At 34.4% G+C, this 16,041-nt stretch overlaps 2 protein-coding genes across 5 annotated transcripts; one reads left to right on the top strand and one right to left on the bottom strand.

Moving 5' to 3' along the window:
• Nucleotides 1-840: 840 nt before the first annotated feature.
• LOC108822454 (probable serine/threonine-protein kinase At1g54610) lies at nt 841-3,938 on the bottom strand. Of its 2 annotated transcripts, XM_018595533.2 has the most exons (7): nt 3,800-3,938; nt 3,073-3,665; nt 2,384-2,986; nt 2,069-2,296; nt 1,871-1,971; nt 1,285-1,795; nt 841-1,208 (listed from the first exon to the last, which is right to left on the bottom strand). In XM_018595533.2, the coding sequence occupies exons 2-7, from the start codon at nt 3,433-3,435 to the stop codon at nt 990-992; spliced, it is 2,025 nt and encodes a 674-aa protein (XP_018451035.1). In that variant the 5' UTR covers nt 3,436-3,665; nt 3,800-3,938; the 3' UTR covers nt 841-989. The 2 variants fall into 2 exon arrangements, with proteins under 2 accessions (XP_018451035.1, XP_056854199.1); XM_056998219.1 differs by lacking the exon at nt 3,800-3,938 and having other exon boundaries at nt 3,073-3,778.
• A 6,578-nt stretch (nt 3,939-10,516) lies between these two features.
• On the top strand, nt 10,517-13,365 carry LOC130503596 (probable hexosyltransferase MUCI70). Of its 3 annotated transcripts, XM_056998216.1 has the most exons (11): nt 10,517-10,668; nt 10,741-10,780; nt 10,887-11,145; nt 11,220-11,465; nt 11,581-11,800; nt 11,875-11,984; nt 12,058-12,260; nt 12,338-12,441; nt 12,511-12,698; nt 12,770-12,969; nt 13,048-13,365. In XM_056998216.1, exons 3-11 carry the CDS (start codon nt 11,001-11,003, stop codon nt 13,240-13,242), a joined length of 1,611 nt encoding a protein of 536 aa, XP_056854196.1. In that variant the 5' UTR covers nt 10,517-10,668; nt 10,741-10,780; nt 10,887-11,000; the 3' UTR covers nt 13,243-13,365. The 3 variants fall into 3 exon arrangements, with proteins under 3 accessions (XP_056854196.1, XP_056854198.1, XP_056854197.1); XM_056998218.1 differs by lacking the exon at nt 10,741-10,780 and having other exon boundaries at nt 10,527-10,668; XM_056998217.1 differs by lacking the exons at nt 10,517-10,668; nt 10,741-10,780 and having other exon boundaries at nt 10,859-11,145.
• The last annotated feature ends 2,676 nt before the right edge of the window (nt 13,366-16,041 follow it).

Genomic DNA, 16,041 nt, shown 5'->3' with positions numbered 1-16,041 from the left:
ACGGAACTACAAAATATGATCAACATATATATATATATGAAAATTAATGATTATGAATAATAAATATTTGTTAACAATTTTTTGTACATTTCTTCATTTTTGTCTAATTTTATATTATTAAAAGAAATTAAAAAATTACATTAACCATATAATATAAAAAATTAGATTTTTTCTTTTATGTTATATTTTGAACTTTTTAAACAACTATAAATTATTTAAAAAATGTAAATCTCACTTTGAAAAATTTGTGACCAATTTCTTAATTTGTTTTGTTATAACAAAATACAAATTATCATAAAATTGTATTAATATAGATTTTTATTTAATAAATATTCAAATTAAATAATATATATATTCAGCTAGCAACTTAGAGTAGGAAAATGGACTGCATCAGTTTAGTCGTCTAGTTGAAACCGTTCAAAACTATGTGAAAAACTAAGATCAAAGTAATTCGATTTTGAAAAAATACAAAGCTGCTGGTTTTAAAATTATTAAAATAGTTCTTAGTGATGTTACAGTAAAGTATTAATTGTAGAACATATTTTGTAATAAAAGTTCATTTCATGGTTACATTACGGTTTTTATAGGTATAGACAAGGTGATAATTTTTTTTAAGCTTAAATCGATCGGGCTCATCATAAATTAAATAAATTTTGTTCCATAATTACAATTACAAATGTTCAGCCCAAAATATAGATGATTATATTAAAATACATAATTGTATGCATATTAAAAAAAATTCAAATAAATATACATATTTCGGTCTTATCCTAGTTATAATATATAACCTGTTTACACACCTCTTATAAAAATCTAATACATGGAATCAAGACGTGACAAGATTTGAATATTTGATTCTATAATATATATATAATCTTGAATAAATAAAAATACATTATTTTCACTCAAAATAGGACGTGTTAAAAAGGTTTAGGCAGATGAGTTTTTGGTTTTGAACATATATTCATATGCTCTTGCCTCTGAGATAGTCAACGGCTAGAAACAGACGAAGGATGGTTGGTTGATACTTGTTGGCTCGATTCTTCATCAGCTTGATGTTTCCTAACTCTAGCCTTATCGATTCTTGCTCTTCTCACAGCTTCTTGAATATGTCGGTCATGGTCTTTCAACACCTGATCCATGTTTCCTGATGGGACCACCAACGGTCCTGAATAATGAATCTTATGCCCTTTTGATCCATAACCCAACTGCAACCACAAAACAAAAGAATGGTTTCTCAATAATAGTCATTGGTAGTTACTAATAATAGCAAGAAGGACTTACAAGAATTGGTTCTTTCTTGTTGCTTCTACCATCCTCTTCTTGGTTTGCTTCTTCAGAGGTTTCCTTGAAGGAACCTGGAAGAAGCCGACTCATTCCTCTGCCTGTCTCTTGTTGTGATCCACCTGTTCTTGTCGCCGAGTAATCAGCAGCTACGGATGAAACTTTCTGAGGATCTTGGTAGTTCCTTCTACCCTTTGCAGAAGCAGATCTACGCGTCAGAGGACCTGAATGTGAAGCTCTCTTGTGAGGAAGAACAATGTTGCCCTGAGATTCTCTGTTTGGTTCAAATGCTTGTGATGATGTCCTTGGTGGATCGATTGGGAAGCCAGATGCAACTTCTTCAGGATGTGGATTGAACTTCTCGCTTCTGCTTCTATTAGTAGTAGACTGGCTCTGCCTTTTCTGCATTGATGTAACCAGCTCTGCATTTGCTTCAGGGGCAGGGATGGCTCGAGATTCCTTAGTCCCTCTCCTTTCTTGGTGTCTTTGTTCCCTGTTTCCTCCACCTTGTCTACACACACAGATCAAGAAAGATGATGTCAGACCTCAGCATAATAGCTTGCAGAGAGTAAAGGTGATGTGAGACCTTCTGCTTTCTTCATCACGCATCCTCGCATCAAGCTCTTTGCTGGGAGGATATTTAGGCAAGCTTGAAGGATCACACGGAAGAGGTCTAGTGGAAAAGAACTGAACAAAAGGCATTGATTGACAAGGAGTTATGTATATAGATAGAAGCATAAGAACAAAGAGCATCATCTAACTGCCTGAGAGATGATGCTATTACCTCACTCTGGAGGGCTGAAATGGCGGTTCCACGGTCGTCTGGATTGACTGAAAGCAGAGTTTCAAGAAGGGATAAAGCTGGCTGAGGAAACTCCTTGAACGTTTCATCAACCACGCGTTTATACGGCTGCGTAGGCTTGAAAATCGTTGCATGAGGCAACCTTGATTTAACCCAATACTCCTCGGAAGGTGAGCCACATAGCTTGAAAATCTTGTGCAACTGTTCAACCTGTAAACACAATGACCATTAATTACCAAGAGTCATTTCAAAAGGAATCAAACTAGTCTCACAGAGATCAGAGGAGATGAAATCTACCTCGGTTCTACCAGGCATGATAGGCTTGCCTGCATACAGCTCAGCAAGAATGCAACCTGTACTCCACAAATCAACAGCTGCTCCATACCGAGTAGCTCCGAGCAAAAGCTCAGGCGGGCGGTACCAAAGAGTGACAACACGGCTAGTCAAAGGCTGAGTTTGACGAGGATCAAAGAAACTAGCTAAGCCGAAATCAGCAATCTTCAAAACTCCACTGTTATCTATCAAAAGGTTCGATCCTTTTATGTCCCTGTGAAGCACACCGCGGCTGTGACAATGGTCTAGTCCACTTAACAGTTGCTGCAGGTAGCATTTAACCTGTGATTCAGAGAATTTAACTGAGGGATGCGAGGCTAGTCCAGCTAAGTCATGTTCCATGTACTCGAAGACGAGGTACAAGCTGCAAGACATTCTTGATGTCACTAAGCCTTCTAGCTTTATGATGTTGGGATGATCAAGCCGGCGTAGTATCTGGATCTCTCTTGCCATAAACCGCACACTCTCAGGCTCCAGGTTATCAAACCTAACTTTCTTCAAAGCCACAATCTTCTTCTGATTCAGGTCTCTAGCTCTGTACACATTACTATAAGTACCCTGACCTATCTGCATACACCAAGTCAAAAACCAATGCATCAGAAATATGTTTCTAAATTTGGAAACATGTTTCCAATAGAAGAAAGGAGATTTACTTTGTCCAGCTTCTCGAAAGAATCAGCACGGCGTGGAACCCATCCTTTGATAGCTTCTCCAGCTACAGAAGCCAACCAAGGAGGCCAGCCTGCAGCTACATACTCTCCTTCAGCTGCTTTTGCTATTGGAAAGTGTGGAGTTGCAGCAACATTCTCTAACTTCTTCTCTCTTCTACTACTATTACTCAACACTGGTCTTACTACACTAACAACATCAGACCGTTCCTTTGTCCTAACAGACTCTTCTCTTCTAGAAGAAGAACTAACCGGTCTTGAAACTCTATACTCAGAAGAGGGTTTGCTTGAAAGTCTCTCCTTTGGACTATCTTCTATAGCAGAAGGCTTACACCAAACACAACCCATCTCTCAATTTTTACCCAAAATTGATATAATAGAATCAAAAAGTCTCCTTTAACAACTCATCACTCCAAGTAAACCCTAGAACTATGAGAACACTGTAACCCAGAAAGAAAGTAATGATTTTTTTCTCTCCTCAAGTTGCAAAATATGCCCAGATCAAGAAGAGGGTTTCAGGCATTAATCATTACAGTGGAGAACATAGAGCCCAGGAATCTCAAGACCCAAGGACTTGTCTGCATAAAGCAAGTACCTTTATCAAGAGATTGTAGAGAGAGAGAGAGAGAGGACTAAAACAGCAGAAGCAAGTGTAAAGTTGGAAACTTTATAAACAGAGAGAGAGAAATCAAAAGTGTTATACAGTGGCTACCTGATTGATTGAGAGAGGAATGGATCTAGAGAGGCGGAGAGATTTCTTAGAGACAGCATGTGTGTCTAAGCAGAAGGTGAATTCAGAGAATTTTTTTAAAATAAATAATACATTCGGTAATAAAGTTTTTCACTTTATATTTATTAGTGGGTGCAGTTAGTAGCTTATAGTAAAGTAAAAAACATTATAAGATGCTGAAAGACATTAAATATGAAAATATGTCATATACTATTACAAAAATAGTTTCGTAAATCGAAGCTGGACATGGGAAAGACATTCTTGATCCGTCAAAAAACACGCGCTCTTAAACAATTATATAACCATAATCAGAAAAACTAATCAAATTTTTCTTCTGGTAGTTAAACAAAAGTTTGCCTTTTCTTATGGAATTGTACATTTAAAATACGAATGCAAAACACACACCATATATTGATTGACACATAAAACTTTGATAGTTTGTATTTTTCTTAAATGTGTGTTTATATACTTTAGTAGCTAGATCCTCTTTTAACAACATGAACTATTGATAGCCGTTTGCCGTCAAAAAAAAAAAAAAACAACATGAACTATTGATTTTCTACCTACTACCATACTGTTTCAGGAAATTTTCTTATACAAGAGAAATATAGCAGACCTAAGAAAATATTTTCCTTTTTGACCAGACCTAATAAAATATTGATTTCTAGCATCAAAGTCAAAACAATTTTCTGAAACTTCAAACAGGTAAAAGAAAATAAAAATAAAAAAATTCAAACAGGTAAATAAATCTTGTCTTACTACTATTTCATTAGTCTTGTCTTACTAGTTACTACTATCTTTACTACTATTACATAAAGACAACCAAACGAAAACTTTGTTATTTAGCGTTTATGAAATAGAGTAGCTTAAATAAAGTAAATCGACTAGATCTATAGTGTGTTCAAAAAAAAATTATAAGGGAGTATGCTTCACGTGTATGAACAAGTGTTGAAAGTTATACGTCGTTAGGAAGTAAAAGTTGAGTCATTATTAATCGTTCTCTCTCCATCGAAGGACTCTCTCAAGAAACAAAAACTTCAGGCGACCTTGCAAGCTCCGGCGGTCGCCCTCTGGGCGCGTGACCGTCGGAAGCTTTCTCCCCTTGCTCTCTTCTTGTTCTTTTGTTCCGATTTGCCCTTTTCTGCTTGCCGTCGATATGCTTGGTGTTGTGGTCGGAGCTCCGCCGTGGATTCATCTACCTTCGCTCTGGAGTGTGTAGATCCGAGGTTCGTGGGTTCTGTTCTGGAAGACCAGTGAGGCGGTGGGGGTTTTGTGGTGGTGGGAGTCGGCGTTTGGGTTTTCATCTCGATGGATCTCTTCTTCCCTTTGTAGATCCTGTGGTTTTATTGGAGGTTGGGGCTTGTTGTGTTTGACAAACTCTGTTTCTCCTCGGGGACAAACTGCAGTGGCCAGTATGGAGGGGTAAGTGAAGCTTTAACTGCGGATGTGGCTTGGCGTCTTGTTTGGGTATGGAAGAGCGCCTCTGTTCATTGGAGTCACTCCAGTGGTTGCTGTGCTGTGATGGTCAGCGCCTTTTTGAGAACTCAATTTTAGTTTTGAGAGGAACAAATGGAGTTAGATGGTTTTCGGAGCTAATGCTTCGGTCGTCGATTGCCGCCGATTTGCTCGTGATAGTCTTGAAGTTGGAGTGGTTATTATTCGGTTACCGGCTGTATAAATAAGACGTGTTCAGGAAGCTTTTATTGGTTTTGCTGTAGGGTGATGGTGCGTATGAGGCGCGTGGAGAACCCGCTCAAGGTCCAATGGCGAGTTGAAGTTGGGATTGAAGGGTGTTTACAGCTACGGTTAAGGATTCTAACCTCTTTCGTTTCAATTTATGTGTTGATGATGTTCGGGTGCTTCCAGTCCTTCTCGTGGTTCCTTTCAACTTGTGATATTGGTTTATGAGTTCTCTTTAAGTAAGCTGGTCTTTGAGTGCAAGGCTGAGCACTCCTCTCTAGAAGTCATGTCTTACTACCGCCCCTTGCCTTCTTTTTCTTCTGTCTTTGATAGTTGTAAGGGTTTGTGTTTTGTCTATCTTTTGGCTCCGATGGTACTTGTTACATTGCTGGCTTTTGGCTTAAGAAAGAGAGGTAATGTGTCTGTGTGTAAAAATTTGCTTGATCTAATTTTAATCTACGAGATGACAAAAAAAAAAGAAGTAAAAGCTGAGTCGTCTTGGGACTAAAGACGTTAGTCTTTTTGTATTAGTCTCCAATTTCATTATAAGAGCATTTTTAATCCATCTTTATCTTTACTAGAGATTTTACCTCGGGGTTTGTGGTTTGTTTGTTTATAAAATTAATCTTTGAAAAAATGTAAGTATTTAAATTTATATAATTTTTTTTATAGATGTATTACGTTTTGTGATTAACTATTCTCTATAATTTTAGCCAATCATAATTCAATAATCACAATTTATATATTTGAAGTTTACAGTTACAGTTATTATTATCTAATAAAAATACGTTAAAATGTAAAAATATATCGTTTAAAACATCTTTTGTTCTCTAGAACATTGATAAATTTGAAATAGGAGTATAACTTCAGCATAAAACTTTAAACCGAAGTACTTTTATTATGTGATATAGTATATCATTTATTTGTTTTGATATGATATTTCAATTTTAGGAAAATTATGGTATTTATTATTTTGTAATAAGTATTTATTATAAAAATGTGAAACCTGTAGGAGATATCACTATGAATGATTTCACGTTTCAATATTACGTAAAAGTATTTTGGATAGATTATGTGCATTACACATATGCAGATATGTTTGTCATTGGTATTCTGTAAATTATAACCTTGCAATATTGTATGCATTTTAGAGTAGAAACATACTTTGATTATTATTTTAGACTCTTAAATATTAAGTAGTTTATGATGGAGTTTGTTAAATATGATTCTGGTCATCAAATAACTTTTGACATGATATTAAACAGATCATAAGATCTTGAAAGGTTATCACGATTTCTAAGAAAACTTTCAAGCTTTGAATCCTCACAAAGTTGCATTTGGACTTTTACATGTTCAGAAGTGAAGTCCACGTTTAACCTGTCTCTGTTTGATCGTCAATGCCCGTTCTTTGTTGCAAGAACTGGTGAGTGTGCATTCCCTTCCGAACCATCCATCTACCAGTAGAATCAGTTGAACTCCTAGACCAACACTCTTAGCCCAGTTAACATCTAAACTCATTTTCTACGGAAAACACAAAATGATCAATACTTTTTTAGTGGAAGATTGAGATAGTTTTAACTCACTAAACCAACCATACATCTTCGTTATATCCCTCTAAGTCATAATCGCTCGATAGGCCTCTGAAGCTATCTCCTTGGAAAGTATTGATTATTTTCATCTAACAAATCTGCAAACTCAAAATCAAAAATCTCAAAACAGAATTGAAGCAATACAATAACAGCAGGTAAACATAACTTATAAAAAAACTATTTCACCTTAAATCATTGCATCCTTGGATCTTCTCAATTGTTACCTGCACATAACAATAAGCCACAATTTTCTTGTAATCATAACTGTTTTTTCTTACTAATGCTTTAAAACAAAAAGAGAAGAGAGATTACATTCAAGACATCACCAGAGTTGGAAAACTTGAGAAGAAGAGCGACGGATAGTGGCTCTGCTTCTATAAGAAAATCTGCAAAATCAATGGAAGCTTTCCTAGAACATTATAAGATTCTGAACGACATTAAATATAAAAATATGTCGTATACTATTACAAAAAATAGTTTGGAAAATCAAAGCTGGACATGCGAAAGACATTCTTGATCCCTCAAAAACACGCGCTCTTAAACAATTATGTAACCATAATCAGAAAAACTAATCAAAATTTTCTTCTGGTTAGTTTAACAAAAGTTTAACCTTTCTTATGGAATTGTACATTTAAAATACGAATGCAAATACACACCATATATTGATTGAAGCTTTAATAGTTTGTATTTTTCTTAAATGTGTGTTTATATACTTCAGTAGCTAGATCCTCTTTTAACAACATGAACTATTGATTTTCTACCTACTACCATACTGTTTTAGGAAATTATCTTATACAAAAGAAATATAGTAGACTTAACAAAATATTTTCATTTTTTTGACCAGACCTAAAAAAAATATTGATTTCTAGCATCAAAGTCAAAACATTTTTCTGAAACTTCCAAACAGGTAAAAAAGGAAAAAATTTCAAACAGGTAAATAAATCTTATCTTACTGCTATAGTAAAATATCGTTTACATAAAGACAACCAAACGTCTCTCTCGAGCTCGCACGAGCTATAAATTCGAAGTCATATCCGGTGGAGTTTTATGGAGTTCTCATGGATATCAAGTTCATATCTCTATCTTTTGATTTTTTCTTTGTGTCTTTTGTTGGACGTGAGCACAATGTATTGGCAGACTCATTAGCGAAATCTGCTCTAAGTATTGGCTCTGTTCGTTTGTATTAAAACTACTCTTTTGAATTTATGAATCAGTTTGTTTGTTGCCAAAAAAAAAAACCAAATGAAAACTTTGTTATTTAATATTAGAATAAATAAGCAAACACACAATATAGAAATAAAAATATTATATTAAAATCTATTGTAATATTAGAATAAATAAATATACAATATATAAAAAACTAAAAAATAGTATCATAATATTATCATTTGACATAAATGTAAAAAAATAAAATAAGTAAATATACAATATAAAAAATAAAAATATTACATTAAACATCTATCATAATATTAGAATAAAAATAAATCTTAAGTAGATAGACAATATAGGAAATAGAAAAACTACATTAAATATATATCTGAAAAATTTATAGTAAAATAAATAATAAGTAAATATACAATATAAAAAATAGAAATATTATTAAAAATGTATATCGTAATAGTACAATTTGATATAAAAGAAAAAAATTCGAATAAGTAAATATACAATATAAGAAAAATAAGTATAATAAGTCTACATTAAACAGATATCTGAAAATGTATAGTTTTACATTTTTGGTATTTCCAAATATTTTTAAGTAAATACACATGAATAACCAAAGTATACTATAAAAATGAACAAAGAATAAATTTGTATAATTGCTTAGCAATCGTTTTTTATCGTTCATATGGATGCAGAGCTACCAGTTTGGTTTACAGAATCTATATGAGTCTGTATAGTTGCTGACAAAAATAAATAAATAAATAAATTTGTATAATTGTATCAGCTCTCTGTTTAGCTTCTGGTTGTAACTACAATTAGGGATGTCAATTTGGGCTGATCCGGCCCGGCCGACCCAAACCCGCTAAATCCGTAAATATTTGAGCCCAACCCGGCCCGGCCCAAAAATATTTTAGGCTTAGAATTCAAAGCCTGGTCCGGTCTTATAGGGCTACAGCGCTTTTCGTTTTTTTTGGGTTTTTTGAAAAATAATTTGTCATTATGTTTCTAGCTTTTTAACACATATGTTTATAAAAAAAATCAGTGTTAACATATTTTAGAAAAAAAATGTTAAGTGAGTTTAAACTTTTCTTCCTTATCAAAAATATTTTACTTTTTCGTATGCTTTAAAAAATATTATAAACTAACCGAATGTAATAAGATCTAAATAATCAAATATTAGTTTATACTAAACATATAAGAGAAAAAAAATTATCATAAACATGATCGAACATTTTGAACTTTCTATGTTGAAAAACAATGTTATCAAAGAAGAAGTTACAACTGCAAATTTTAAAATATGACATTTGTAATTAACAAATAATAAGGTGCATTGACAATTTTATATTTTTTAGTAGAGTTTGGATTAAAAATATTAAAATAATATGTTAATACTAATAAAGATTTTGATCGTAGGAATGATAATATTTAAAATAAAATACAAAGTTTCAGGTTTTTGGGCCGGTCCTAGCCGAGACGGGATTAAGCCCAAAATATCCAAAGTCCAAGTGGGCTTAGTCCGAAAGGCCCTACTTTTTTGGCTTATAAAACAAAATCCAAACCCGGTAATTTTTAGAGCCAGGGGGATTCAGACTGCGAACTACCCTAATTGACATGCCTAACTACAATTGGTCAATATTAAAATTTTAATCGTTTAATGATTTTGTTGACAAAAAATAACCGATTGTTTAGAGTATATCAATCAACTAAACTGAATTTCACAGAAATATACCAAAACAAATCAAATAAACAAAAGGTTACACCATGTTGCTCAAAGAAAAAACAAAAGGTTACACCCGGACTTTTTTGGCTTATAAACCTAAGTCCAAACCCGGTAATTTTTAGGGTCAGGGGGATTCAGACTACGAGCTACCCTAATTGACATGCCTAACTACAATTGGTCAATATTAAAATTTTAATCGTTTAATGGTTTTGTTGACAAAAAATAACCGATTGTTTAGAGCATATCAATCAATTAAACTGAATTCACAGAAATATACCAAAATAAATCAAATAAACAAAAGGTTACACTATGTTGCTCAAAGAAAAAAACAAAAGTTTACACCCCTGAATTTTTTTCGAATCAATATATATATGTATAAACTATATTTTTCAAAAGAATGAGAAACAAAAATATATATGAAATTATTGTTATTTTTAGTTAAGAATAACTAAATATTTAAAAAATATTATATTTCTTTTTTTTAACGACATATTATATTTTTATCTATTTGCACAATAGCATATTATGAAAAACGTATTTACACGTAAAAATGTTAAAAATCCCTCAAATAGAAATACACTGAATCCTTGACACATCCAAATACACACACTGAATGTTTTGTGCAGATCGAAGAGATCGCATTGATTTTTGTAAAATCCAGAGACGAGTCTGTGAGTTCTATTTAGCAATTCATTTAAAAGGTAATCAATCTCTTTAACTTTTGACTGAATCGAGATGTGATTTTAAAGTTCGTTCCTTTTCGCAAAATGCAGGTCTCTTCTTATTCGAATCAAAAATCAGATTCTTTTGCTGGTAAAATCACAAACCTTTCTCTGCTTTTGTTACCTAATGGGTTACCTTCTTCTTCTGCAATGTAATGTATATGGAACCCAATCTTGGTTTTGTCTTTATGTTTCAGCTTGTAAGAGAGAGAGAGATCTGAGTTTTGATCATGAGAATTGGATCTAAAGAGTTTAAGAGATGATGTCATGGCTCTTGAGCTTTTGAGAGTCTCTTGTCTTTTTCTTCCACGATGCTCACTTCAAATTCTAAAGACAAGGAAAGATCTCTCTCCTTCTTATGTTGCTGGTACTTGGGTCGAAGACGCGTCGCAATGCTCCTCCTTCTCAGCCTTGCTTTCGTTGTCTTTGTCTTGGGTTCTTACACTATCAACAAAGGTAACTAACTTCACATGTCTTTTTTTGTGACTAGATAAGTGACTTATGTCTGCTCATTGTGATAAAATGAACAGAGAGTAGTAATAGTCCAAACATTCATCAGAGTATTGAGACTATTGAATTTGGAAGCAACCAAACACCATTAAGTAGAGAATTGAGTTCTTTCTATCAAACTAGAGATTCTGATGATGATCACAGTAGAGGAAGTGGTGATGTAGACATCATTCATCCTCCTCCATCACTCCCTTCTCACCATCCATGCGATAGTTTTTCGTTTCCTCCTCCTCCTCCACCTGGATTTAGAAGGCCTGGACCCCGCCGTAAGCTCTCTCTCTCTCTCTTTCTCTGTTTTAGTTTCTGCTTTGCTCCTATCTGGCCCTGCTCTTACCTGAACTCAGCGTTTACCCTTTTACGCTTGTAATTATTTATGTTCAGCGTGTCCGGTGTGCTATCTATCTCCAGAGGAGGCCTTAGCTCATATGCCAAAGCATCCGTTTGAATCCCCTGTGCTTAAGAATTTGACGTATATCCATGAGGAGAGTCCTGTAAAACGTGAAGAAGAAGGTCAAGGAGGCTCTGAGTTTGGAGGTTATCCTTCTCTTGAAGATAGGACTAACTCCTTTGACATAAAAGAGTCCATGACAGTGCATTGCGGGTAAGCTTCTTTTCCCATCTTTTAACTCTCTTGTTTCTTCGCTTTTTTGTGATTCTTGTTTCTTGTTTCTGTAGATTTGTCAAAGGAACTAAACCGGGCTATCAAACCGGTTTTGACATTGATGAGGATATCCTTCCTGAGATGGACCAGTTCCATGAAGTGATTGTTGCTTCAGCGATATTTGGTAAGTGAGACATATACATTGTTTAGCTAAGTCAATAACAAAGCTTCAAACCCTTTGTTTATTTCTCTTTCAGGAAAGTATGATCTAATTCAAGAACCGGTGAACATTAGTGAAATGGCGAGGAAGAACATCCCTTTCTACATGTTTGTTGATGAAGAAACACATTCATATCTCAAGAACACTTCTAGTTACACAGAGGATAACAAGAGAGTAGGACTATGGAGGATCATTGTTGTGCATAATGTCCCTTACACCGATGCAAGGCGTAATGGAAAGGTCAGAAAAGATTTGAGAATAGATTAGCCTAGACTTGAATGTTGCCTTGTGTAACAAGTATTAGCATTTTCTTACAGATTCCGAAGCTTCTGTTGCATAGAATGTTCCCAAATGTAAGGTACTCTATATGGGTGGATGCAAAGCTCCAGCTTGTTGTAGATCCTTATCAAATACTTGAAAGGTAATAGTCTCTCTTCTGATGCAAGTCCAAAAGCAGATATAACTTCATCTGTCTTCTCAAATGATTCAGGTTCTTGTGGAGAACGAACTCTAGTTTGGCAATCTCTAAACACTACAGGCGTTTTGATGTGTTTGTGGAGGCTGAGGCGAACAAAGCCGCAAGAAAATACGATAATGCCTCAATTGATTACCAAGTAGAGTTCTACAAGAAGGAAGGGTTGACACCTTATACTGATGCTAAGCTTCCAATAACAAGTGGTAATGTTTTTAATAAAGCCTAGATTCTGGTGTGTCTTTTGAGCTCAGTTGAGTGTTTTCTTTTTGTGTAGATGTTCCTGAAGGTTGTACAATCATAAGAGAACACATACCGATCACAAACCTCTTCACGTGTGTTTGGTTCAACGAAGTAGACCGGTTTACCTCAAGAGATCAATTGAGTTTTGCAGTTTCAAGGGACAAGATAAGAGAGAAAGTGGATTGGAACATCAATATGTTCTTGGACTGTGAAAGACGCAACTTTGTAAAACAGGTAAAAAGACACAACTCAGAAAAGGGTTTGGTTTGTTTTTTTTCTTGTGTGAAGACTTAGCGTTCTTGATGATGACAGGTTTATCACAGAGACGTTTTGATGAACATGAAACCTCCTCGAGCTTCTTCTTCTTCTAAGGTTCTTCCCGATCCACTACCATTGCCACGTGGAAAATCAGTAGGTGGTAAAGCCACCACGGGGAAGAAGAGTCCGGGACAACGTGGAAGAAGGCGTCACCGGAAAGTTTCAGCCGGTGGCAAAAACATGAGATAACAGAGATTTTTTTTCCACTTTTCTTATAATTTTTTTAAGAAAACATTAATATTGTTTCTGTGTTAGTATTTGAAGGGGGAAGCAATTTTGTTCCCCTTTGGTTTAATGAAATCAATTCAATTCTATATCGGTTATTGGTATAGTAAGCATACCAGTTGAACCCGAAACTGGAACGGTATAAAATTAAAACCGAAATCGGAACTGGTGGGCACATGTTTTGTCGGCCATAGATATTAACGTTCAAGTGGGGCAATTATAGTACTGATTGTATCTTTTCCACATGGCGTTCTATCAGATTTAGTTATGTCAATGATTCCGATTCGATTTTTCGATTATAGAGAATTAGGATCCATTTGAATATTTCAAAATTTTGGTTTAACTTTTTTTTCATTTATAGGTTTGATTCGAGCAGTAAAATTAGAAACTGACTAATATCTAAAATAATTTTGGATCTCATTCAATTCCAATTTAGTTCTGTTTTTTTTTTTCAGTTAGTTTAGGTTAAAAATCTAATTGGTAGATCCAAATTCGAATAGAATTTTTTGGTCAGTTAATTTAGTTATTCTTTCCAGATTAATGTGTCTGACCTAAATCTACGAATGAAAAAAAACCCAGCTCTAATGAATTGGATATATTATCTCAGGGGATGTATTCAACCGAGAGTTTCAGGTGATTTGTATTAAAATGACAAATCCACTGTTATTCAAATATGAATTTTAAAAACTCATTTAAAATCCACTGTTATTGAACTTGACATTTCGTAGAGTACTCTGAAATCCACTGTTATTGAAAATATTTTAAGTTATGGGATTTTAAAGTTTTGAGGTGATTTTAGGGTGTTTAGGTGGAGTTTCCTAGTTAAAAAAAAATAAAACTCAAATCTCATTGTTTTAGGTGATATTCTAGAGTAGTTTAACGAAAATCACTTAAATCTCTGCAACTTATTAAAATCATCTAAAACTCCATTAAAAATCAAATCACATCAAATGCTAAATTGAATACATCCCCCTTAATGAATTTTACTGTACAGTATTTTGGATTTTGTGTTTCACCTAAGCCTAACTCAAACTTAAATGAGAAAATGACTAAGATAGCACCAAACCAAGTTTTTGTTCCCAAAATAGCACTCAAGATCCAAAGTCACAAAAATAGGTTTCATTAAAGGGAATATTTACCCTTATGCCCTCTCTTTTGAATGATTAAAAAAATCAATTGGAGAAAACGATCGCCAGACAATCGCCTTCATCTATCTCCTCTCTCCGGACGATTCGCCGTCGTCTGTATCCTCTCACCGGACGATTCGCCGTCGTCATCTCCTCTCGCCTTTGCATCGTCGTCCGTCCTCGTTTGCTCAGAGATGTACTTAAATTATTGATTTCGTCGACGTAGGCGACAGGGCGTTGAACCATCTCCTCGTTCTCGTAGACCCAGAGCGTCTGGGTGTGCTTCTCGACGGATTCAATGTAGGTGTCGGGACGGAGGAAGATGTGATCGAACTGCGACTTCTTCTGGTACATCTCCTCGATCGTATATAACCAAAAAGTTCGAAACTTTTGTTTTTTCCGTCTGAAGGTGGAGACTTTGATTACCAAAAAAAAAAAAAGGTGGAGACTTTGTTGATTTTGAGATACTTTACGAATGTGAGAAGCTGGAGGACCAGAGACTTATTAATGATATCTGTAGGAATGGTGACTCTGTTTTGCATCTGATTGTGAAGAGATCTGCTAAAGTTCGTGCTAAGCCTGTGGATAAGAGCTTTGAGTTGTCTATTGTTGCTCCTCCACAAGCGAGAGTTGTGACACAGAGGAAGCAGTTCTCTGTGGAGTCTCTCATCGTTAGTCCTAAAGTGAAGTTATCTCCAGTGGTCAAAGATAAGATTAGCTCTGCTTCTGATGGGCTAAGAAGTGGGAACCCTCTTGTGAGGTCAAGAGAGGGAACAGGAGGAGCTTATTTCATGCATGCTTCGTCTGGAAACAAGTGAAAGACTTGTCCGAAAACAATATACTTTAGGTAGAGAATATGTGTAACGTTAGGCAGAGAAACCTCTTGGATAATCTCCTCAGCATCCCATTAGCTAAGAACCAAAACAAAGAAGAGCAGAACAAATGTGTTATGTTTTCTTTTCTTTTTTTCCTATTATTGATGCTTTGACATTTAATGTTTTTTTTGTGAATGAGAAACATTCTGAATAGGATTCATGCAGTTTCTTCAAGTAGTCGGTAAATTTGACCAAAACAATATGTTTTTTCAAGGATGTTTAAAAAAAATTGATTTAAGTGCTACAAAAATTAGTCTAGCGATCCGTCTAATCAATAATCCAACAGAACTAGCCATTTCTTGAACATAGAATGGAGTTTATTACTGGCAAAGTCATCAATATAAATAAATATTTATAGCCAATTGCTGTCGGCAAATAAAGCCACAACAACATTGGATGGGCTGATTCCTAACACATAATCATAAGCGCAAACTCATCAAAACTCAATATACATAATTATGTTGTTTTGTTTTGGAAGATTAAGTTTTTGGAATCCCTTCCTAAACATTTTATTTGCTATCCTAACTTTTTTTATTTTTAATTAAATATTAAATTTTCAGGTAGCCTTTTTAAACATTTTAAATATGATATATATGTAAGTTTGTTAATATATACATCTTCACTTGCTATCCTAACATATTTTTAAAAAAATATTAAATTTTCAGGAAGCCCTTCCTAAATATTTTATTTGCTATCCTAACATTTTTTCTTTTTAATTAAATATAAAATTTTCAGGAAACTTTTACTAAAACTTTTACTTG

This window comes from Raphanus sativus, unplaced genomic scaffold (assembly GCF_000801105.2).
Source record: "Raphanus sativus cultivar WK10039 unplaced genomic scaffold, ASM80110v3 Scaffold1041, whole genome shotgun sequence".
Classification (NCBI taxonomy): Eukaryota; Viridiplantae; Streptophyta; class Magnoliopsida; order Brassicales; family Brassicaceae; genus Raphanus; species Raphanus sativus.
Note: the sequence above shows the minus strand (reverse complement) of the source record. Positions and strands in the feature narration are given on the sequence as shown.

Bases quoted from the DNA above. Each gene is read 5' to 3' on its own strand.
- LOC108822454 (XM_018595533.2), bottom strand. From the start codon at position 3,435: ATGGGTTGTGTTTGGTGTAAGCCTTCTGCTATAGAAGATAGTCCAAAG. The intron at 1,796-1,870 runs GTCTCACATCAC...CTGTGTGTGTAG, and splicing joins CGTGATGAAGAAAGCAGAAG to ACAAGGTGGAGGAAACAGGG. The intron at 1,209-1,284 runs GTAAGTCCTTCT...TTGTGGTTGCAG, and splicing joins ACAAGAAAGAACCAATTCTT to TTGGGTTATGGATCAAAAGG.
- LOC130503596 (XM_056998216.1), top strand. From the start codon at position 11,001: ATGCTCACTTCAAATTCTAAAGACAAGGAAAGATCTCTCTCCTTCTTA. The intron at 11,985-12,057 runs GTAAGTGAGACA...TTTCTCTTTCAG, and splicing joins TGTTGCTTCAGCGATATTTG to GAAAGTATGATCTAATTCAA. The intron at 12,261-12,337 runs GTCAGAAAAGAT...ATTTTCTTACAG, and splicing joins ATGCAAGGCGTAATGGAAAG to ATTCCGAAGCTTCTGTTGCA.